Source organism: Hippocampus bargibanti, linkage group LG13, assembly GCF_051943395.1.
Source record: "Hippocampus bargibanti isolate YZ-2025 linkage group LG13, ASM5194339v1, whole genome shotgun sequence".
In the NCBI taxonomy this organism is placed as follows: Eukaryota; Metazoa; Chordata; class Actinopteri; order Syngnathiformes; family Syngnathidae; genus Hippocampus; species Hippocampus bargibanti.
The window spans coordinates 1,835,405-1,858,249 of NC_142746.1; the positions used below are offsets into that span (position 1 = coordinate 1,835,405).

The 22,845-nt window shown below is 41.2% G+C and overlaps 2 protein-coding genes across 3 annotated transcripts; one reads left to right on the forward strand and one right to left on the reverse strand.

Moving 5' to 3' along the window:
* Positions 1-2,822: 2,822 nt before the first annotated feature.
* On the reverse strand, positions 2,823-8,412 carry trmt2b (tRNA methyltransferase 2B). Of its 2 annotated transcripts, none has more exons than XM_089012890.1 (2): positions 7,473-8,412; positions 2,823-3,972 (listed from the first exon to the last, which is right to left on the reverse strand). In XM_089012890.1, the coding sequence occupies exons 1-2, from the start codon at positions 8,277-8,279 to the stop codon at positions 3,409-3,411; spliced, it is 1,371 nt and encodes a 456-aa protein (XP_088869016.1). In that variant the 5' UTR covers positions 8,280-8,412; the 3' UTR covers positions 2,823-3,408. The 2 variants fall into 2 exon arrangements, with proteins under 2 accessions (XP_088869016.1, XP_088869015.1); XM_089012889.1 differs by having other exon boundaries at positions 2,824-4,017; positions 7,473-8,410.
* Positions 8,413-8,463: 51 nt separating this feature from the next.
* dnajb12a (DnaJ heat shock protein family (Hsp40) member B12a) lies at positions 8,464-22,831 on the forward strand. Its single transcript, XM_089012891.1, has 9 exons — positions 8,464-8,646; positions 8,784-8,961; positions 11,212-11,357; positions 11,426-11,596; positions 11,676-11,755; positions 15,853-15,962; positions 16,043-16,215; positions 18,587-18,731; positions 22,183-22,831. The coding sequence occupies exons 1-8, from the start codon at positions 8,514-8,516 to the stop codon at positions 18,706-18,708; spliced, it is 1,113 nt and encodes a 370-aa protein (XP_088869017.1). The 5' UTR covers positions 8,464-8,513; the 3' UTR covers positions 18,709-18,731; positions 22,183-22,831.
* The last annotated feature ends 14 nt before the right edge of the window (positions 22,832-22,845 follow it).

Consider the following 22,845-nt stretch of genomic DNA (forward strand, 5'->3'; position numbering starts at 1 on the left):
GGCACTTAGAATGACTTTAACAAACATAATAAACATGAAAACGCCAATTTGCCGGGAGAGGGGAGCCACTGCATGTTCACGCACCGCCATCTTGGGAAAAACAAAAATAACAAAAACAGTAAAGTCTCGTTATATCGATATCGGATATATCGATAGTCCCGGTTATATCGATACTATATCGGGAAAATTACATGCAAACAGGGTCGGATATAGTCCCGGTTATATCGATATTTTTTCGGACTCCCTTGAATATCGATATAACGAGACTTTACTGTATGACAACACAAAGTGGATCAGGGGCATCATGGTGGAATTTGCACATCTCCTACAAGCTGTAGCATCCATTGACGAAAAGACACTGTCTCACATCTCCTGTCCCACATAAATCCGCTTCAATTCCAAGCCGCGACAGTTCCACATACGCATCGGCGCTCTGCGCTGACGCTGCTTTCTTCTTATCGCGGGCTCCTCAAGCCATGCATCCATCCAGCCGCAGACTGTCCAACAGCACCGACCTTTCCGCTGAACAAAGCGGGGCTGTGAAGATGCTGCCCATTACAGGCGCAAAAAAAGCACAATGGCCCCTTTGGTGTCCAGCGATGGCAGTCGAATGGCTCCGCCATTCCTCCCATTCAAAAACAGTACTGGCATATTCATGCTGCCGAAAGGCACATCCGCTCAGCACAGTCTCCTCCTTGATGATTGTCGTGGCCAAAAATGCTGGAAAACAATCTGTATCCGTTCCACGTGACGCACAAAAACATAAAGTGACAAAAGAAAACAAAATAACAAGACAAAAACAACAAAACAAGCAAGGCACCATCTTGTCAATCAAGAGGAAAAATTCCTCCCATTTTCCATTGTTGTCATTATTCTCACTCATCAGTCTGAGTAAGCACAGAAGAAGACACAAAAGAAAATGACAATCAAGCAGAAGAAGATCATCGAAAAACACGAACGAGGTGTGCGTTTGAGTGACTTAGCGTCCCAGTCCCAGTTCGCTAAATCGACCATTGCTATGTGTGGCTAAGGGTGTTTCTGTGTTGTCTGAGCAACGGTCTCAGGCAATGGAAGAGGTTGAAAAACTTCTGTTGATTTGGATGAATGAAAAGCAGCTAGCGGGGGACATTGTGACTGAGGGTATTATTGCCGCGAAAGCACGGCAACTTCACTCGGATATCATCAAGAGGCCACTACATAAATCCTCAATGTCATCCTTTGACAACTACCATCACAAAGGTCAATAAAACAACTTTATTATACGGTACAGTTAATTTCTCTCATTACAATACAATAGCACATTTATTAGACATAAAATAAGGTATATTTTTGTAGTTTTAAGGCTTATTTAGTAGAAAATTATGTTTTATGGGGACCTGGGAACGGATTATTCTCATTTTAATGGTTTCTTATGGGAAATAAATGTTTGGAAGCCGTACTTTTCACCTTACACACACTTTCTGGGAAGCAATTAAGTTCATCAGCTGAGGTATCACTGTATCGCTGAAATCAACAAAAAAAAAAAAATAGAACCGACATTTTAGGAAATGGTACCGCGCGCAATCTGGTAGCCACGATGACAAATGAGGTTAGCGAGTCCAAGACCACCGCCCAGAAGCAAAATACAGTGATCCCTTGCTCAGTCACAGTTCACTTATCGCGGTTTCAGTGCATTGCGGATTTTTCTCAGGAACAAAAAGAAAAACTTCAAGAAAGAGTTTTCGGACATGGCGGTAGCTTGATTGGTTCCCAGCGCAGACGTTTGATCAGTCGAATAAAGTGCGTCCCCACTTTGCGGCTTTTCGGGTGGTCCTGGTCCTCATTAAATGTGATAAACGAGAGTATTGCATGTGTCAAGTAAAGACTTGTTTTGATCCACACCGTGGATTTCAGATGATGGATGGTAAACGACAATGAATGGACGCCATGTTAACACACTGGATTATGAGAGCTGGTCTGTTGGAAACTCTGCTGCTAAATATCCAAATTCAAACCTTCTGGCAGATTGTGTGTTTTGGGGGAATATTTAGCTTTTAAAATGTTTAAAACCTCTAAATGCTTTTGGGTTGTTTTTTTTTTTTCAGCACGATGGCTGCTGCCTCGCATGCTCTGCCTTAACTCGGAGCCTTTCAAGTCACAACAGCGTCTACCTTTAAAACATGAGTGATGCCTATTTATTGGAACGCCTTTATCAATGCACGCACGCACACACTGGATTGTATGATGCGATTGCTGTACTTCTACAGTTAATTCAATAAAAACAAAAGCCATGTACTTTTTGCTTCAGTGTTTACATGTGCTACGCGCACTGCAGAAGTGAGTAAATCCAGTGCTGCCGATACAATTTAGAGCTGATTACGCTCAGGTAGGTACTGAATAAATTACTAAAGAAGCTACAAAAGAAGCTACTAAAGAAGCTCCTGAATAAGCCACTGAAGAAGCTACTGAAGATGCAATTGAAGACGCTACTGAAGAACCTACTAAAGAACCTACTAAAGAACCTAGTAAAGAAGCTACTGAAGAAGGTGCTGAAGAAGCTACTGAAGAAGCTAATGAAGAACCTACTGAAGAAGCTACTGAAAAATGTACTGAAGAAGGTGCTGAAGAAGCTACTGAAGAAGCTACTGAAGAAGCTAATGAAGAAGCTAATGAAGAAGCTACTGAAGAGGCTACCGAAGAGGCTACCAAAGAAGCTCCCGCAGAAGGTACCGAAGAAGCTACCGAAGAAAGTACCGAAGAAGCTACCGAAGAAGCTGCCGAAGTAGCTACCGAAGAAGCGAATGAAGAAGCTCCCGAAGAAGCTGCTACCGAATAAGATACCGAAGAAACTACCTAAGAAGCGAATGAAGAAGGTACAGAAGAAGCTACTGAAGAAGCAATTGAAGACGCTACTGAAGAAGCTACTAAAGAACCTAGTAAAGAAGCTACTGAAGAAGCTACTGAAGAAGCTACTGAAGAAGCTACTGAAGAAGCTACTGAAGAGGCTACCGAAAAGGCTACCGAAGAGGCTACCGAAGAAGCTCCCGCAGAAGGTACCGAAGAAGCTACCGAAGAAAGTACCGAAGAGGCTACCGAAGAAGCTACCAAAGTAGCTACCGAAGAAGCTACCGAAAAAGCGAATGAAGAAGCTCCCGAAGAAGCTGCTACCGAATAAGCTACCGAAGAAACTACCTAAGAAGCGAATGAAGAAGGTACAGAAGAAGCTACTGAAGAAGCTCCCAAAGAAGAAACTGCAGAAGCGAATGAATAGCTAATGAAGAAGCTCATGAAGAAGCTAATGAAGAAGCTACTGAAGAAGGTACTGAAGAAGCGACTGAAGAAGCTAATGAAGAAGCATGGCCCGCCACAAGAAGTGCTACAACATTTCTACACAGTAGTCCATCAATCAAATCTGTTCATGCCCGTTCGTCACCGCTCAAAGAGAATCACCAGTTCGCAGTGTTGGGTATGCGGGAACATGTCCACGGGCACGGCCATACTTGGAGCGAAAGGGTGACCCTGGAGTTTCCTGTTTGGATCTGGGGCGCAACAAAGCTCCCTGAAGTTCCTCATGGCCTCCCCCTCCGGTTTGCAGCACACGTAGACCAGACGGCGGATGGCGGGCTGACCGCGTAAGACCCGGATCACTCGGGGATGGAGGCCGGCGCGGGCGGGGTTAACCACCGCCGCCAGGCTCCCGTCCCCGGACCCCAACTGGGACACCAGGCCGGGGAGGACCGCCTCCGCCCTTCCGGCCACGAAGCGGTGATTGTCTTCATCGAGTCGGTTGAGGGCCGCGTTGTGCCTGGCGTCCTCCACCGCCTGCTCCACCAGCTCTACTCCGACCAGTCGGCGTACTCTGGGGGATGCTGTGATGCCCATGGCGCCTGTCCCGCAGCACACATCCAGGAGAGTCACCAATCGGTCTTTGCAATCGGGAACGCACAAGTCTCGGACCGTGCGGTAGAGGACCTTGGCGGCGCTACGGTTCACCTGGAAGAATGCGTCCGGAGAGATGCGGAAGCTGAAGCCCAGCATCTGTCAATCACAGTCAAGAGCTTGCGCTAGTTATTTACGGATATACAGACGAAGCTCGGAAGCTCGGTTCACCACCAATTCGGTTTTCAACCACAAATTTCAGGTTTTTTATGCCTCGGTATACAACCGAAAATGGGCGAAGCTGAGCGCACCTGACTCCACCACTCGACTGCCCTCCAATTGCTTATACAGTAAAGTCTCGTTATATCGATATTGTTTATATTGATAATACTGCTTATTACGATACTATTTTCATTTCCTGTGCACATATCTAGTCTTTTTATGTATAATTTGTTCAGTTTAGTACGATTCGTGGTTTTTACGATAATCCGGTTACTACGGTGTTCTTTTTCATCTCCCGACGGCCATTTTGCTATGTTTATATCGATACAAAAGATACTTACGGTGAATCGCTATTTGCTTAGGGGTTTCTATACAGTACCACCATTATCGAAATCTGTCTCGGTCGCTGTATCGGTCGCGTCATTGGTCGACTTGGTCACGTGAGTCACTTGTTACGTGACCAGCTCCCGTGTAGCAGACGCAATTTTCATTTTCAGACGCCAGCTCGTGTGTAGCAGACGACATTTTCTACCGTCTTCAACAATGGCGACAACAATGGCATACATGTTTGCATTCGATTAAAGAATTATATGTGCCATTTTGAGGTAACATTGGGGGAACATCTCTCACCCAAAAAAGAGGCACAAAATGGCGAGCTCCTATGGCCACCTCCGTTTCTTATATGGCGCCCTCTTCTGGCGGCTTTTGGGCGCAACACGGTTCTCAGACCAAACACTTCATCAACGTAAGTAATGTAAACGTTGCAGTTATGGTTTTTCATCCATGTATTTAACTGTGTAGCATTCAGACATCTTTATCGCTTGCAACAAGCACTGTTTTTTTCAGGGTTTCGTGTAAATAGAACGTGAGGATTTTGCATTGGTTGCATTTTTTAAAGGAAATAGTCATTAAAAAAGTGTAAAGACGTTTTTATTTTATGCACACATTTATTTTTCACTTCACTACTGTACAGAAAGCATGTTAGATACGCAATCCATGAACCCAATGATAAAATGATATGCCATATCAAAGATCCCCTGTTTACGTGTTGCCCCCCCCCCTAATGCAGTTCGGCGCAGGACGGATATATCGACAGTACGGTTATATCGACATTTTTTCCGACTCCCGAGAATATCGATATAACGAGACTTTACTGTACTTTAATTACAATACCCTAGCACATTTATTATACATAAAATAAGGTATGTTTTGTGTAGTTTTAAGGCTTATTTAGTCAAAAATTATGAACGGATTATTCTCATTTTAATGGTTTCCTATTGGAAATTAATGTTGGGAAGACACACTTTTCACCTTACACACACTTTCTGGGAACCCATTAAGTTCGTAAGCCAAGGTATCACTGTACGTCACTTCCTCGTGTCGCGTCTCATTATGACTGACGCATTAGCGTTGTTGAATTAACTCATTGACTGTCATGCGATGTGAAAAAATGCGTCCACTCCAGTGCCAGGGTTTTTGTCATTTTCACTCAAATCCCAGGACCCACAGGATATTGAGTTTTAGGATCACATAAACATTCAATTCAGCGTAAGAAACCTGAGGCTCTCTTCTTTCATCAGAAAAAAAGAGTTAATTCCTAAGTTATTTGGGTCTGTGGTTATCTGAGCTTGAAATGGGGGCGAATGTCTAAAATACAATACGTCCATATTGGTTTATATAGCGCTTTAACAACAGATGAAGCTGTGACAAAGCGCTAACATGGAAAAAGGCAAATGCTGCCTCCTTGTGGAATGGAAAAAAAAACATGGCCAGAGGTCTGGCCAGAGTTTTATCAGCACCCCAGCATGAAAAAAAAAAACAAAATCCAAACAAATTTGGGAATGGTTCTCTACGCCATATATCCAATTCACGAATAAATTCGGGAATGGCAGTGAATGAGTTAAGTTGTTACAGGCAACCCTGGGTTTTTAAACGTCTCGGTTCTCGACCAAAAATTTCAGGGGGGGGGGGGGGCTATGTCTTGGTTTACAACCAAAAATGGATTTTCAACCAAACTGCGCGCACCTAAATCCACCACTTGACCCCCCTCTGCTTCCTTATACGTCACTTCCTGGTGTCGCGTCTCATTGTGACTGATGCAATCTTGTCATTCAATAAAGTTTTTTTCATTAAAAAAAAGACATGTTTGGCCGAGAGCTCCGCAAATTGGACGTTATCCTCGTGTAGTGTAGTATCGTGAGTCGACATGTTTGTATTGTTAAATCACGATTTAAAAAAAAAAACAGGCATTGATTATAATGGGAAATGTTTCGTTTTCGACCAAATCGGTTTTCAGGCAGCTTTCTGGAACGGATTATGGTCGAAAACCCAGTTTTGACTGTACATGGAGTTTTCGGGGTGTCATGGTGATTGTATATAGAGATCCCAGTCAAGGTAAATTAAAATAGCGAAAATGACGTCACTGTTCTGCTATCACTCTTGTAATAATAATAATAATAATAATAATAATAATAATAATAATAATAATAATAATAATAATAATAATAATAATAATAATAATCCATGTCATTTATAAGCGCCGTTCAAAACTCTCAAGGTCACTTTACAGTCAGAGAAGTTTTTTCGGTGATCAAGAATTATGATTCAATTCTTATATTTTTTACTAGTTGGTATGATAGCATCATCATGGACAAATGTTATCACATCATGCTGTTGTTATTATTATGCAATTATATTTTTTACTAGTTGGTATGATAGCATTATTAATATGAAAAGCAAATTAGTGACAGCTGATCATCAGGCCAGAGTAACCGCAGAGAAAGAGTGGATGCTCTCTGTGCACATATAAATCAACCCATATAAATACAAATATTCGATAAAGTGTATTTTTTACATGGGTAATTCGTTTTTCACATAATTTTACATGATTTTTGTTTGTTAATTTAAGAAAAAAAACTGAGGAGCCCTTTGGCAGCCAAAAGAGCCGGATCGTTTAGGTAACCCGAGCCGAAAGAACCGGCTCTCTGAAAAGAGTCGGAATTCCCATCACGATTGCGCACAGTCTCGCGTTATTTTACTCCCGAGCGATTCCGGAAGCAACCGACATGGACCAAAACACACGAAAGCATGCACTCAAGCACTACGCATTCTGATCATCCTATCACGTTTCAAACCAAATGTTTTCGCGGTTGTATGCGGAAATAAAAGAACGTTTATATGAAAATAGAAAATATCACTTTGGCGAAAAAAATAGCGGAATTCCGCTAAATAGCTGACGTCTGGGATCCCTGTGTATAGCACTTTTTCCGGTTCTGCTCATTTTTCCAAGTGACATTTCAACATGCTAGGCTAATACGCATCCGTACATTCAACATGGGCATGAGCGATTACGAAATAATAATCATCAAACGTTCTCAACTTGTGTTCATTACCTGCTCATAAATGTGTGTCTGGCCGTACAGCAGCTGGTAGGGCGAGTCCTCCCGCGTACAACGGGTCATGGCGCTCTCCTGGAAGTAAAGCGAGTCCAGCTCACAAGCCGACCCGGCGCCGTTGGCGAAGAACTCCGCCAAGTCTTCCCGGTGGGCCGCCACCTCCTCCCGGGACAGCCCCTGAGGGTGGAAATACACGATGGCCATGGTCCTGCCCGCCGCGTCCGTCCTCACCGTGACCTCTCTCCAGTGCCCACCATCGTGCAGAAGGAGGCAAGGCTCCAGAGAAGAGCGGCGGATGAATTCCTGGTAGAGTCGTGCCACCTGTTTGTGCTTCTCCGGCATGTTGGGCAGGTGGTCTCCATTAACGCACACGATGTTGCCATCCTTGCCTTTGCCCACGTAAAAGCCGACAGTCTTGGGGTTCCCGTCCACTCCCCTGTTGACGGAGAACGTTGACTTGTTTCGATAACCGTCCCGAACTGGGGAGGGCAGAATCGGCAGGACGGGGAAGGTGATCTTTCCGCCATCGCACAGCTGCTCCAGTATCTTCTCCTGGTGTTTCTGCTTGACTTCAAGTTGCTCATCATAGGCGAGCCTCCACAGGGGGGTGACCGCGGACGCCAGCCTGTCCTCCCAGGACAAATCACCAACCTGGGTTGCCCTCTTATCTCTTTTCCTCTGACGGTTCTTGGCCGGTTGGGGGTTTGCAGCTATGGTGCCTTTAGATGAATAAGACAGAAAGGTTTCCCGACGAAGACGCACGGGAACGCGTCTCGTGAGATCGAATGGCCTCCAGTAAGCCATCTTGACTCTAAAAAAAACGCGTCAGGGACTTAAAAATTGTGTTTTAAGTCAATATCGCGTTTTTACTTAAAAGCGACGTTTTAAATCGCACTGCGAACGGACCTGTTGAATAACAGCCTCCTCTCGGCCGCGGTCCCACTCTTGTGACGTCTCCGTTGAAATTTGGTTGCATTAGTGTGACATCATCATCTCGCGCCCAGAGTTGCGTCAAGTAAATAGCTCCGCCGCGTCGCGATGGACTCAAACAAGGACGAAGCGGAGCGTTGCATCAAAATCGCACTAAACGCAGTGAGCAACAACCAGCCGGACAGAGCCAGGAAGTTTTTAGAGAAAGCCCAACGTTTGTTTCCGACCGATCACGCCCAAAGTAAGTCGAATCGAGCGGGTTCTTCACACGGCGGACCGCCGCTAACACTTTGCGACGCTAACCGTTAGCATCGCTCGATTGAGGCTAATTTAACATGGTGACGTTTTGGTGACAGTCGTCGTTTTCTCCCCGTACAGATTTACTGGACACGTTAGCGCAGAACGGGAAGCCTCCCGACCAGAATGGCGGACCCGCTCACGGAGAAGGACCCTCCACGAGGCATCGTCATCCCAGAGAGGACGCCGGAACGTCCGCGCAGGGGCCCGCAGATTCGACCAAACCTTACACCGCCGAGCAGATGGAGGCGGTCAGGAAGTCAGTATTGCTTTCTCGTTCCATACCGGCTGTTTATTTAGCCCTGAAAGGCAAATCGCCGTTGCCCGGTTCGATCGTGAATCGCTGAAGGACAAGTACACGTTTTGCGCCGGTTAAAGTCTGCCTGCTCGTGTCGTTTTGGTGACAGCGGCTAACCCGAAAGCGATGCTTGCTTGCGAATTCCACGTTGGACTTGTTTTTTAAGTTGTATTTTTTTGTCCTGTTTTATAAGCCGATCGTCATTTGTAAACGTTCTCTTTTGCGTCTTGATTGAAGCATTAAACGGAGAGTCAACAATATTAATCTTCGAGAAGCAATAACAACAAAAATGAATAGCGTACCAAAAAAAGGTTATGGTGTTTAGGAGAAGTGTAACTAGTAGTCAGAAAAGTAGGAATAAGCCACAAAGTTTACTGGACTGACTTCGCCCAAGCGACCATAGAACCCGAATTCATCTACTACTGAAATCAAACGTCACACCATTTGTCAACATGCTAATGTAGTCTAAATACTGGGAGTGGCCTCTCGAGATTAATAATAATAATAATCCATTTCATTTCCAAGCTCATTTCAATGTCATTTTACAGTCACAGGATGAACTTTTTTTCTGTGGGTGAGCAGTGGCAGCCACACGCACCAGCGTTCACTCACATGTTAATGAGTTTAAGACGGGGGCGTCCCTAGCTAAATGCCATGATAGCAGGTGAATGTTAACATAAGATTTTACATAAAATTTTCAAATATGACATCCATTGAAGGTACACCTTTTAATGCGGTGCACCTTATGTATCGAAAAGGCTTTTAAATACAGTGCAACCTCGGTTCTCGACCATAATCTGTTCCAGAACCCTGTTCGAAAAGCGATTTGTTCGAACACCGAAATCATTTTTCCCATTACAGATAATGTAAATCGTTTTAATCCGTTCCAACATCATGAATGTTTACCTTTTTAGTATTCTATACATTATTTTATGCATGAAATTGCACATTGAAATGCTGACCGACACATAAAAAGCAATGTATATCTCAGAAAATGTTAAGCAAAATGGCAAAGACACAAATAACATAAACATAAATGTAACCCAGGCTAATCGTACGTTCGTGTTATCGTAATCTTCCATACGAAAGATTATGCTAACATGAACGTGTAAAAATAAAAAAAGGATAAAGAAAATAATTATGAATAGGATTTCACAGCCTCCTTATTCTTTAGTATCGTATTGATCGTAGATTTCGCCATGCTGTATTCCCTAGCCAGATCAGACACTCGCACACTGTCACGTGTGAGTTGACAGCTAGGGCGGGAGCAAACGCGAGAGCAAAACGCAGCACGTCCGCACGCGACTATAGTTGGTCACGAAGAGAGCGATCTACACTCGTACGCCGCTCAGCATCCCATCCTCGCGTGCGCACTCACGCGTCGTACCGGCGTTCGAACTCCGATTTTTGTTCGAACTACGAAGCAAGAATTTCTAGTAATGTAAAGAGTAATGTACACTTCAGGTTGAATGGACCGAAGGATTCGCCTTTGTGGAGAGAAAAGGTTCTGCCATGATTCTAATTTGCAATGAAACAATATCATCGATGAAGCAGTAAAATATCAGTGGCACTTTGACAAGCCCCATGCTAAAGATAGCCTCAATATACTTCTGCGAGAGACAGCAGAAAGTAAGTGTGCAAGCTAATGAGCAGTGTGCAGGCTAGCTAGCAGTAACTTCGCGTTTGGACTTTCTTTCCGATCGTTTGGATGGATTTTTTTTTCCAATCACGAGGAATAAATAAAAGGTTCCCGACCCCTGGGCTAAAATAATAATAATAATACATTCGATTTCTAAGCACCTTTCAAAACTCTCAAGGTCACTTTTCAGTCACAGGATCAGTTTTTCTGTGGGTGAGCAGCGGCAGCCACACACGCTAGCATTCATTCAACCCGGAAGTAACACAAATAGATAGAAAGCTAGCTAGCTAATAGATAGCTAGAACGATAGCCAGGTATATAGCTAATAGATATGCAGATAGATAGCTTGCTAGCCAGCCAGACAGCTAGCGAGCCAGCTATACAGCCAGCTAATAAATAGCAAATAGCTAGCCAAATATATAATATAATAGCTTAGTCCTGTTCACAGGCCACACACATGTAATCGTGATAAACTAGCTGTGATATTAACAGCAAGGCCAGAATTCCTCTCCCTGTCGTTTGACCAATCGGAGCATTTCATTCCGCTCACCAAATTTGTTTCATCCCTGCAGGATTAAGGGCTGTAAAGATTACTACCAAATCCTTGGGGTAGAAAAGACCGCCTCCGATGAAGATCTCAAAAAAGCATACCGGAAATTGGCTCTCAAGTTCCACCCGGATAAAAACCACGCGCCCGGAGCCACCGATGCATTCAAAGGTACTCCATTCGACAGTCCGATCCCGTACGATGCGACCATGACGCGCTGTGTCGATAACGCTTTTCAGCCATCGGGAATGCCTACGCCGTGCTGAGCAACGTTGAGAAGCGGCGTCAGTATGACCAGTACGGCGAGGAGAGGTCGCATCCGAGCAGACAGCGGCAGCACCGTGACTTTGAAGCCGATATTTCACCCGAGGACCTCTTCAATATGTTCTTTGGCGGAGGCTTCCCATCCAGTCAGTCAAAAGAAGCTCGCCGTGACAGATGCAAAATGGCACCGCTCACCCCTAAATGCTGTCCGCCTGACGCTTTTAGGTAACGTACACGTTTACAGAAACGGAAGAATGCACTTTGCCCATCACAACAGGCAAGATGGAAGAGAGCAGCAAAGAGATGTAAGTCCCCGCCCCCGAATAAGTGGAAAAATAAAATCTCGGAGCTGCCGTAAAGGCAGCCACTCTGGCGCTGCCATTTTGCACTCCATGTTGACCAACGCAAATGCTCAAGAGGCATAAAATTGTCATACAAAACACACTTTTTGCCTCTTGGGAAAGGCTGTCGGCGTCAAACGTATTTTCCGGTGTATAAACCGCACCGGAGTATAAGGCGCACCCCCAATGAATTTTTCCCACATATAATCTGCAGCAAACTGTAAGGCACACTTTTAATGAATGAAAAAAGTTTTCCGAATATTATACAAATATATAAAAGTTTTCCAATTATAATATATAAATATAGAAAAGTTTTCCAAACATAATATATAAATATAGAAACGTTTTCAAAAAAATAATATACAAATATAAAAAAGTTTTCCAAATATAATATACAAATATATTAAAGTTTTCCAAATATAATATATACATATAGAAAATGTAGCCACAAGGGGGCACAAGCCAGTGTCTTATTGTGCCGGTCCCAAGCCCGGATAAATACAGAGGGTTGTGTCAGGAAGGGCATCCGACGAAATTTTTTTTGCCAAAACAAATATGCGAATCAAACCTCTGAATCGCATACCGGATCGGTCGAGCCCGGGTTAACAACGCCCGCCATTGGTACTGTTGACCTTCAGGGTGCCAGTGGAAAATGGACTACTGTTGGTCGAAGAAGGAGAGGAGGGAGGTGTGCCCGGAGGAAAAGAGAGAAATGGAACGCCAAGAGTATAGAACTAAGAGTAGGAACTTTGAATGTAGGAACAATGACAGGTAAAGGACGAGAGCTGGTTGACATGATGCAGAGAAGGAAGGTAGACATACTGTGTGTCCAGGAGACCAGGTGGAAAGGAAGCAAGGCTAGAGGCTTACGGTCAGGGTTTAAGTTGTTCTATCATGGTGAAGACAGAAAGAGAAATGGAGTTGGGGTTATCTTAAAAGAGGAGTTTGTTAGGAATGTCTTAGAAGTAAAAAGAGTATCAGATAGAATGATGAGTCTGAAGCTAGAAATTGAAGGCGTGATGTTCAATGTTGTTTGTGGGTATGCCCCACAAGTAGGATGTGAGCTGGCAGAGAAGGAGACATTTTGGTTGGACTTTGATGAAGTCATACAGAACATCCCGAGAAGTGAGAGGGTTGTAATTGGTGGAGACTTCAATGGACATGTTGGCGCAGGAAACAAAGATGATGAGGAGGTGATGGTCAGGTTTGGACTCCAGATGAGGAACGCTGTCAGAAGGAATTGCATTGTGTCTTTGTAGATCTGGAGAAAGCGTACGACAGGGTGCCCAGAGAAGAGCTGTGGTATTGCATGAGGAAGTCTGGAGTGACAGAAAAGTATGTCAGAGCGGTGCAAGACATGTATCATGACCGTAAGACAGTTGTGAGGTGTGCTGTCGGTGTGACTGAGGAATTCAAGGTGGAGGTGGGACTCCACCAGGGGTCATCTCTGAGCCCCTTCTTGTTTGCTATGGTGATGGACAGGCTGACCGACGATGTTAGACAAGAATCTCCTTGGACCATGATGTTTGCAGATGACATTGTGATCTGTAGCGAGAACGGGGAACATGTGGCGGAGAAACTCGAGATGTGGAGATATGCCCTGGAAAGGAGAGGAATGAAGATCAGTCACAGCAAGACGGAATATATGTGTGTGAATGAGAGGGATCCAAGTGATGCTACAGAGAGAAGATATAAAGAAGGTGGAGGATTTGAAGTACTTGGGGTCAACTGTCCAGAGCAATGGAGAGTGTGGAAAAGAGGTGAAGAAGCGTGTCCAGGCAGGCTGGAGCGGCTGGAGAAAAATGTCAGGTGTGATGTGTGATAGGAGGGTTTCAGCTAGGATGAAAGGAAAAGTGCCTCACCACTGTTTTATAACAGTGGTGAGAGCAGCCATGATGTTTGGACTGGAGACGGTGCCACTGACGAAAAGACAGGAAGCAGAGCTGGAGGTAGCAGAGCTGAAGATGTTGAGGTTTTCTTTGGGAGTGACCAGGTTGGATAGGATCAGGAATGAGTACATTAGAGGGACAACTCATATTAGAGGCTTTGGAGAGAAAGTCAGACTGAGATGGTTTGGACATGTCCAGAGGAGAGAGAGTGACTATATCGGGAGAAGGATGCTGAGTCTTGAACTGCCAGGCAGGAGACGGAGAGGAAGACCAAAGAGGAGATTTATGGATGTGGTCAGAGAGGACAGAGATGGAGGACATTGATTTGCTGTGGCGACCCCTGAAGGGACAAGCCGAAAGGAACAGAAGAATATATACATATAGAAAAGTTTCCCAAACACCATATACAAGTATATAAAGGTTTTCCAAATATGATATACAAATATCTCATCTCATCTCATTTTCCGTACCGCTTATTCCTCATTAGGGTCGCGGGGGTTGCTGGAGCCTATCTCAGCTGTCTTCGGGCACGAGGCGGGGGACACCCTGAATTGGTTGCCAGCCAATCACAGGGCACACAAGGACAAACAACAGTCACTCTCACACTCACACCTAGGGACAATTTGGAGTCTTCAATCTTTCTGCCATGCATGTTTTTGGAATGTGGGAGGAAACCTGAGGACCCAGAGAAAACCCACGCGGGCCGTGCAAACTCCACACAGGGAGGTCGGACCAGGACGCGAACCGGCGACCTCTGCACTGTGAAGCCGGTGTGCTAACCACTCGACTACCGGGCCGCCCTGATATACAAATATATAAAATTTTATTAGAGTTTTCCAAATTAAATATAGAAAAGTTTTCCAAATATAATACAGTAAGGTCTTGTTATATCGATATCGGTTATATCGATAGTACTGCTTATTACGATACTATTTCTATGAACGCAAGGAGAAAATTTACATGCCGCAGGATCGGATATATCGATAGTCCGGTTATATCGATATTTTTTTCCAACTCCCGAGAATATCGATATAACGAGACTTTACTGTATATAAATATAGAAAAGTTTTTTCCAAATATAATATACAAATATATTAAAGTTTTCCAAATATAATACAAGTAACATCCGATTTACGACCTGTGCAAGTTACGACCAACCATACGATCCACCCACCCTTACGACCACGACCGCCAGACAGTTTTTTTTAAATTCTACGGCTGCCACTGCTACAGCAAGCAACACCGTTAAACTCCGATGCGTGTTTGCGATGAATTTGGTTGAATAAAAGACTCGAGATGGTCCTTCTTGTTTAGATCCGTCACGTTCCGAACGAGGCAGAGAGCAGCCGACTCGTCGGAGCGCAATTGAAAGTCTGAATCCCCGAGAAAGCGACAGAGACAGAAGTCCGTGCAGGATGATTTATCAAGGGACAACACAAAGCGCTGGTCCCAAAAAGAGGACCAGGGGAATAATCAATATCAAGAATACCAAAAACGACGAGTGGGAGGGGGCAATGGGAAACCCGACACGCATAATATACGCCAATGGCGCAAAGCAACTCGCACACGGTGGAACAATCCAGAAAGGATTGCGGGATGTGTGTTTGTGGGGGGGGGGGGGGGGGAGCCCAGGGTAATACAAAGTACAAATACAAGTTGACAGCGTCCCGTTTTAGCGTCCTGATGACGGAATTGACAGCATTGGAAGCGGGGAGGTGTGGCCCCGCCCCCAGCTGTCAATCCGAACGTGACAATATCAAACAGATAAAAAAACAACAGATTGACATTATATACTAATCTGTCGTTTAAACCTCGCGTCGGCCATTTTGAATGGATTTCGACTTATGACCGCTTGACTTATGACCGTTTGACTTACGACCGTTTTGTTGGAACGGAACCCGGTCCTAACTTGGATGTTACCTGTATCTAAAAGTTTTCCAAATATAATACCGAAATACAGTAAAGTCTCGTTATATCGATATTCAAGGGAGTCCGAAAAAATATCGATATAACCGGGACTATCGATATATCCGACCGACCCTGTTTGCATGTAATTTTCTCCGTGCGTGCATAGAAATAGTATCGATATAACCGGGACTATCGATATATCCGATATCGATATAACGAGACTTTACTGTATATAAGGGTTTGTTTGCGTGTGTTTCTGAGCAGGGAGGCCTGGCTCTGTTTGTTCAGCTGATGCCCATCCTTATCCTCATCCTGGTGTCTGCGCTCAGTCAGCTGATGGTCACGCAGCCCCCCTATAGCCTTAGCTACCGCCCGTAAGTGGCCCAGCCGTCTTCCTGTTTTTTTCGAACCCCCGCCCGCTCGAGTCAAATTCCCGCTTCATCCGTCCCGGCAGGTCGGCGGGTTACGTTCACAAAAGGCACACGTCCCACCTGGAGGTGATTTTCTACGTGGGCGAGCGTTTCGACCAGGACTTCCGCGGAGCCGATCTGAAGAACGTGGAGAGGGCGGTGGAGGAGGACTACATCACCAACCTCAACAACAACTGCTGGAAGGAGAAGCAGCAGAGTGGGTGACCTTTCACCTTGCGGGCGGCGCTTTCATTGCAGCCGTTGCGACTCGCGCTTTTTTTCGCGCTTTCAGGGGAAAGTTTTCCAAATATAATATGCAAATATATTACATTTTTCCAAATATATACCAAAATATAAACGTTTTCCAAACATAATATACAAATATATAAACATTTTCCAAATATAATAGACAAATATATGAAGTTTTCCAAATGAAATATATAAGTTTTCCAAACATAATATACAAATATATACAAGTTTTCCAAATATACTATGCTAACATATTAGTTTTCCACGTATAATATACAAATATATATAAAAGATTTCCACATATAATATACAAATATATGACATTTTTCCAAATATATAAATATAAAAATGTTTTCCAAATAATATACAAATATATAAACGTTTTCCAAATATAATATAGAAATATATAAAAGTTTTCCAAATTAATATATAAAGGTTTTCCAAACATAATATACAAATACATAAAAGTTTTCCAAATATATACAAATATCTAAACATTTTCCAAATATAATGTGCAAATATATAAAAGTTTTCCAAATTAAATATATAAAAGTTTACCAAATTAAATACATACAAGTTTTCCAAATATATACAAATATCTAAACATTTTCCAAATATAATATGCAAATATATAAAAGTTTTCCAAATTAAATATATAAAAGTTTTCCAAACATAATATATAAATATAATCAAGTTTTCCAAATATACTATGCTAATATATTAGTTTTCCACGTATAATATACAAATATATAAAAGATTTCCACATATAATATACAAATATATGACATTTTTCCAAATATATAAATATAAAAATGTTTTCCAAATAATATACAAATATATAAACGTTTTCCAAATATAATATAGAAATATATAAAAGTTTTCCAAATTAATATATAAAGGTTTTCCAAACATACTATACAAATACATAAAAGTTTTCCAAATATATACAAATATCTAAACATTTTCCAAATATAATGTGCAAATATATAAAAGTTTTCCAAATTAAATATATACCAGTTTACCAAATTAAATATATAAAAGTTTTCCAAACATAATATACAAATATATGCAAGTTTTCCAAATATACTATGCTAATATATTAGTTTTCCACGTATAATATACAAATATATAAAAGATTTCCACATATAATATACAAATATATGACATTTTTCCAAATATATAAATATGAAAGTTTTCCAAATAATATACAAATATATAAACGTTTTCCAAATATAATATAGAAATATATAAAAGTTTTCCAAATTAATATATAAAGGTTTTCCAAACATAATATACAAATACATAAAAGTTTTCCAAATATATACAAATATCTAAACATTTTCCAAATATAATATGCAAATATATAAAAGTTTTCCAAATTAAATATATACCAGTTTACCAAATTAAATATATAAAAGTTTTCCAAACATAATATACAAATATATGCAAGTTTTCCAAATATACTATGCTAATATATTAGTTTTCCACGTATAATATACAAATATATAAAAGATTTCCACATATAATATACAAATATATGACATTTTTCCAAATATATAAATATGAAAGTTTTCCAAATAATATACAAATATATAAACGTTTTCCAAATATAATATAGAAATATATAAAAGTTTTCCAAATTAATATATAAAGGTTTTCCAAACATAATATACAAATACATAAAAGTTTTCCAAATATATACAAATATCTAAACATTTTCCAAATATAATATGCAAATATATAAATGTTTTCCAAACATAATATACAAATATATAAACGTTTTCCAAATATAATATACAAATATATGAATGTTTTACAAATATAATATATAAATATAGAAATGGTTTCCACATATAATATACACATATATATATATATATAAAAGTTTTTCAAACCAAATTACAAATGTATAAAAGTTTTCCGAATATAATATACAAATATATAAAAGTTTTCCAAATATAATATACAAATATGACATTGTTTTCCAAATATAATATATATTTGTTTTTTTTTAGTTTTTTAGAAATGTTTTCCAAATATCATATATAAATATATAAACGTTTTCCAAACATAATTTACAAATATATAAAAGTATGTATATATATAATACACAAATTTACACAAGTTTTCCAAATATAATATACAATTATGTTTTCCAAAATAATATATAAAAGTTTTCCAAATATAATATACAAATACATTACATTTTTCCAAATACAATATATAAATATAGAAAAGTTTTCACAATATAATATACAAATATAGAAAAGTTTTCCAAATATTATATAAATATAATATTCTCTTTCCGTTGCAACTCACACTTTTTTTTGCGCTTTCAGGGGAAGGCCTCATGTATCGCGCCCGCTATTTCGGCGATTCGAACTTGTACGAGAAGGCGCAGAGAATGGGGACTCCCAGCTGCCACCGCTTATCCGAGATCCGGAAAACCTTGGACGGTTAGAAGCTCTTGGACTATTATTACTGGTATGTGAAGATCAACCTCCAATTTTCTCTTGCTAATTTTACGCCATTTTTTCCCCCCTTTTGACCTCCATTGAACTATCGTACAAAACTGAACGTCGGCCAAAATAACTTGACCAAAATAACACATGGGAGAAAAATGTTTTTGAAAAAATGAAGGGAGGAAACCAAAAATCCAATTTGAATAATGAATCGATCCCAGACAGGTGTTTTGGATTGGCTAATAATAATAATAATAATAATAATAATAATAATAATACAGTAAAGTCTCGTTATATCGATATTCTCGGGAGTCGGAAAAAATATCGATATAACCGGACTATCGATATATCCGATCCTGCGGCATGTAAATTTTCTCCTTGCGTTCATAGAAATAGTATCGTAATAAGCAGTACTATCGATATAACCGATATCGATATAACAAGACTTTACTGTAATAATAATAATAATACATTTCATTTAAAAGCGCCTTTCAAAACTCTCAGGCTCACTTTAGTCCAGGGGTGGGCAAACTTTTTGACTCGCGGGCCGCATTGGGTTCTAAAATTTGACAGAGGGGCCGGGCCAGGAGCATTTGGAGGGAGTGTTTGGGCCGGAAATACTCCGAACAAGTTATGTCCATAATTTATAAAATCACTTCAAATGACTTCGACTGAGCGTATTTTACAAAGATTCCACAGCATATAGCTATAGTTTACGTTTTAAGACTTGCGCTGAATATTCATGAAGTCTTATTTTCGAGTTGATGACGATCCCCATGTGACGTCACGTTTGGACCGCCCCTGACCGAGAAAGCGACATACAATGCATTTTGGGTACTTTGTTTGGTCTGAAAACTTCGTGTTGATCCGTGTTGATGGTGAAATTAGAAGGAAAACACATAAATAACGCCATGGTGAATCGTTGTGTGTTGCACCAAGACAACTATTTGATATTCGCTGACACAAATTCCCAGCTGACAAATCAGCCCATTTCCAACGGAGCTTGGGCGCAATCTTCTGCTTTTTCTGGGTGCTACATTTCTGTCCTTGACGGCTCGAATTGATATGGGAGGACTCCTAGAATCAATTGCAAACATTTATGCTTTCCTCTTCAGAAGAACACGAACAAGAAAACATCTTCTCCGAATCTGAAGCCATTGTTTTGATTCTCGAGCAAGGCAAGACGTCTTGGCGTGACGTCACGAACAAGGGGGTGGGACCTTCTGAAACTGGCCATTTCCGGATTCATTTTGAAGTCATTTTTATTGGTGTTTTTCATTTAACTAAAAATATCAGCCTGCCTGTTTTGGGTATTTTAGATGCTATAAAACGTTTTTCGGATGTCAGTGGGAAACACAAAAAAAATGGTGCCGGTTGTCCTTTAAATGTAGTGTGTACAAACCTCATAGCACAGTAAGACCCCAATTTATTAACTGTCTTTCAAATGTGAAAGATATCCCTGATCAGGTAAATTTGTCTCAAGGAATATGGCGTTTACATACTATTTCGCAGATACTTGGAGGAGGAAATGGAAATAGATTAAAATAACATATGCACTGTGATTTATCAAGATTGCGTCTGTTTTTAATAGGTTTTCATTGGAGGGGCAAAGTTAAAGAAATCAACATTTATTGAAAAATGGAATCACTTAAAACATTCAAAACATATTATTCCACAAGGAAATATTCAAGCTCAATAATACCTACTTGTGTTAAATTCCGCCAAATCATAGATGGTTTGTCCTGACCGCGCGCTCAACAAACTCCTCACTGACGCTCTCGCCTTCACGCGCTAACAAAACACGTGTACCGTCGCCGAGCACACAAACATAGACTACCTGCAGTTGAAATTTGCATACTCGGCTCGGCAGCCAATCAGAAGCCTGCTTCTTTCTTCCGGACTTTCGCAAGCGTTACAAAGTCGTGCAATTGCATGTCATTTTCCAAAATAGATGCACAGAACCTAAGACTAGAAGAAAGATTCAAAAGAAGCTAACAACATATGTGACGCTACAAAACGTAAATTTACATTAAACCGTGACTGTAAAGTGTACGTGAGACTTATGAAAGGGGCTTAGTGGCTCGTAGGAAGCAATGCAAACGTTGCATTGTGCACCACAACGGCAATCGACTACTGTAGCAAAATTTACAGCTTTGCGCATTTGCCGTAATTAAGCAAGGTAGCGTTTGTAGTTAGTGCATTCTTGATTAAAAAAAATTCTTTATACTTTGTGACAATGTTTTTTTAATGGGATTGGTTTCATTTTGCTTCAAGTTGTGAAAAATGGGGCAGGCAACTTTTCAGTTATCTGCCCTGTTGTTCGCTCGCTTTTTGTCATGAGTTTTAGACACTGTACTATAATTTGGGCAAGTTCGGCGGGCCGGATTGAAAAGCCTAACGGGCCGTATGTGGCCCGCGGGCCGTAGTTTGCCCATGTCTGCTTTAGTCAGAGGATCAGTTTTTCTGTGGGTGAGCAGCGGCAGCCACATGCGCCAGCGTTCACTCAACCTGGAATAACTCAAATCGGTAGAAAGTTAGCTAGCTAGCTAATAAATGTATTTTAAAAATTAATAATGCACATAAAATCAAAGAGGATATAACGATGCTATAAAAATGCTATCTAGCTAGCTACCTAGCTGGCTTTCCATTTGCTAGCTATATGCTATCTATTAGCTGTCTGGCTTGCTAGCTAGCCATGTAGCTGGGCATCTATTAGCTATATGGCTAACTGGTTTGTTAGCTAGCTGTCTGGCTGGCTATCTATTAGCTATCTGTTAGCTAGCTAGCTTTCTATCTATTTGAGTTACTTCTGGGTTGAGTGAACGCTGGCTCACCTGCAGAAAAACTGATCCTGTGACTGTAAAGTGACCTTGAGAGTTTTGAAAGGCGCTTATAAATGAAATGTATTATTATTTTTAGAATAATCGATAGCTAGCTAGCTAGTTTGATCGCTAATATATAGCAAATAGATAGCTAGCTAGATAGCCAGATAGATAGCCAGATAGCTCAAGTGATGGTCCATCCCCACACCTCATGATGACTAACTAGCTTTTTTGCGGAAGGGGGGGTGAAAATGAATCAAAATATTGACTTAGCAAAATATTGACTTTGCTTCTAAAAAAAATCAAATAAAAGCATCATCCAGTCTACATGTTCACTTTTTTTTGAATAAAAAAAGTGATACATCATGAATGAACTATGTTCTAATTTCACTTACAGTGATTAGCCTTTCTTAGTCTCACAAAACGTCCTTTTTACCAGTGGATCAGGGACATTATGTGCACGTCGGCTACAAGCTAAATGTTGAAAGCCTACACGAAGCTGTAGCATCCATCGACAAAAAAGAGATTATCTCATATCTCCTATCCCATGTCAATCCGCTTCAATTCCAAGCCGCGACCAACACGATGCGTGCTCGATTCTTTTCCCTCCGGTTTTTACTGCCATGTAATCGTGTCCATCTTCTCTTTTAGGTCCCTTTGGTACTTGAATCGTTTTGGAGGACCGCATCGGTAGCCTCAACACCCCCCCGCAACCCCCACCCCAAATTGTGGAGAGCATCTGTGCAGCAAAATCCAAGAGATTCAAAACAAGCCTTACGCTCTGTGAGCAGCAGACCTGATTGGAGAACCATTTGGCGGCTTCCCGTGGCCCACTGATAACAAGCAGGGGGGCTTCGGCTGACGTTTTCTTCCCTTCTTGCCTGTCTACCGGATGGCGAGGGTCCGCGGTTCATCCCTTTGGAGAAGGAAACAAAGCTGCTAAGATCTTGATTTAATTTTTTTCTCTTTCCTAATCATTTTTTTTTTCTTTTCTTCCTCCATTTTGAGAACCCCGAACGGCCTTCTCATTGACATACTTCTGAGCCGCTCGTTAGTTTTGCTTTTGTTTTTATAGTTCTTTCCAAGTGTATATATTGACTTATAGACTTTTTAAACAGTGAAGAATTTATCAAAGGTAATATCATTTATTAATAATGTTATAAAGTGACTTTGCTCGTAGCCCGTCGGATCAAGATTGTTAGAAAAAGAAAATCTTGCACAGCTAAACCTTATTTATTAAATTAACACGTTGAAGAGTTGTATGATGGTTTTCTTTTTAAATAAATTTTGTCCGAAATTGCTTCTGAAACTCAA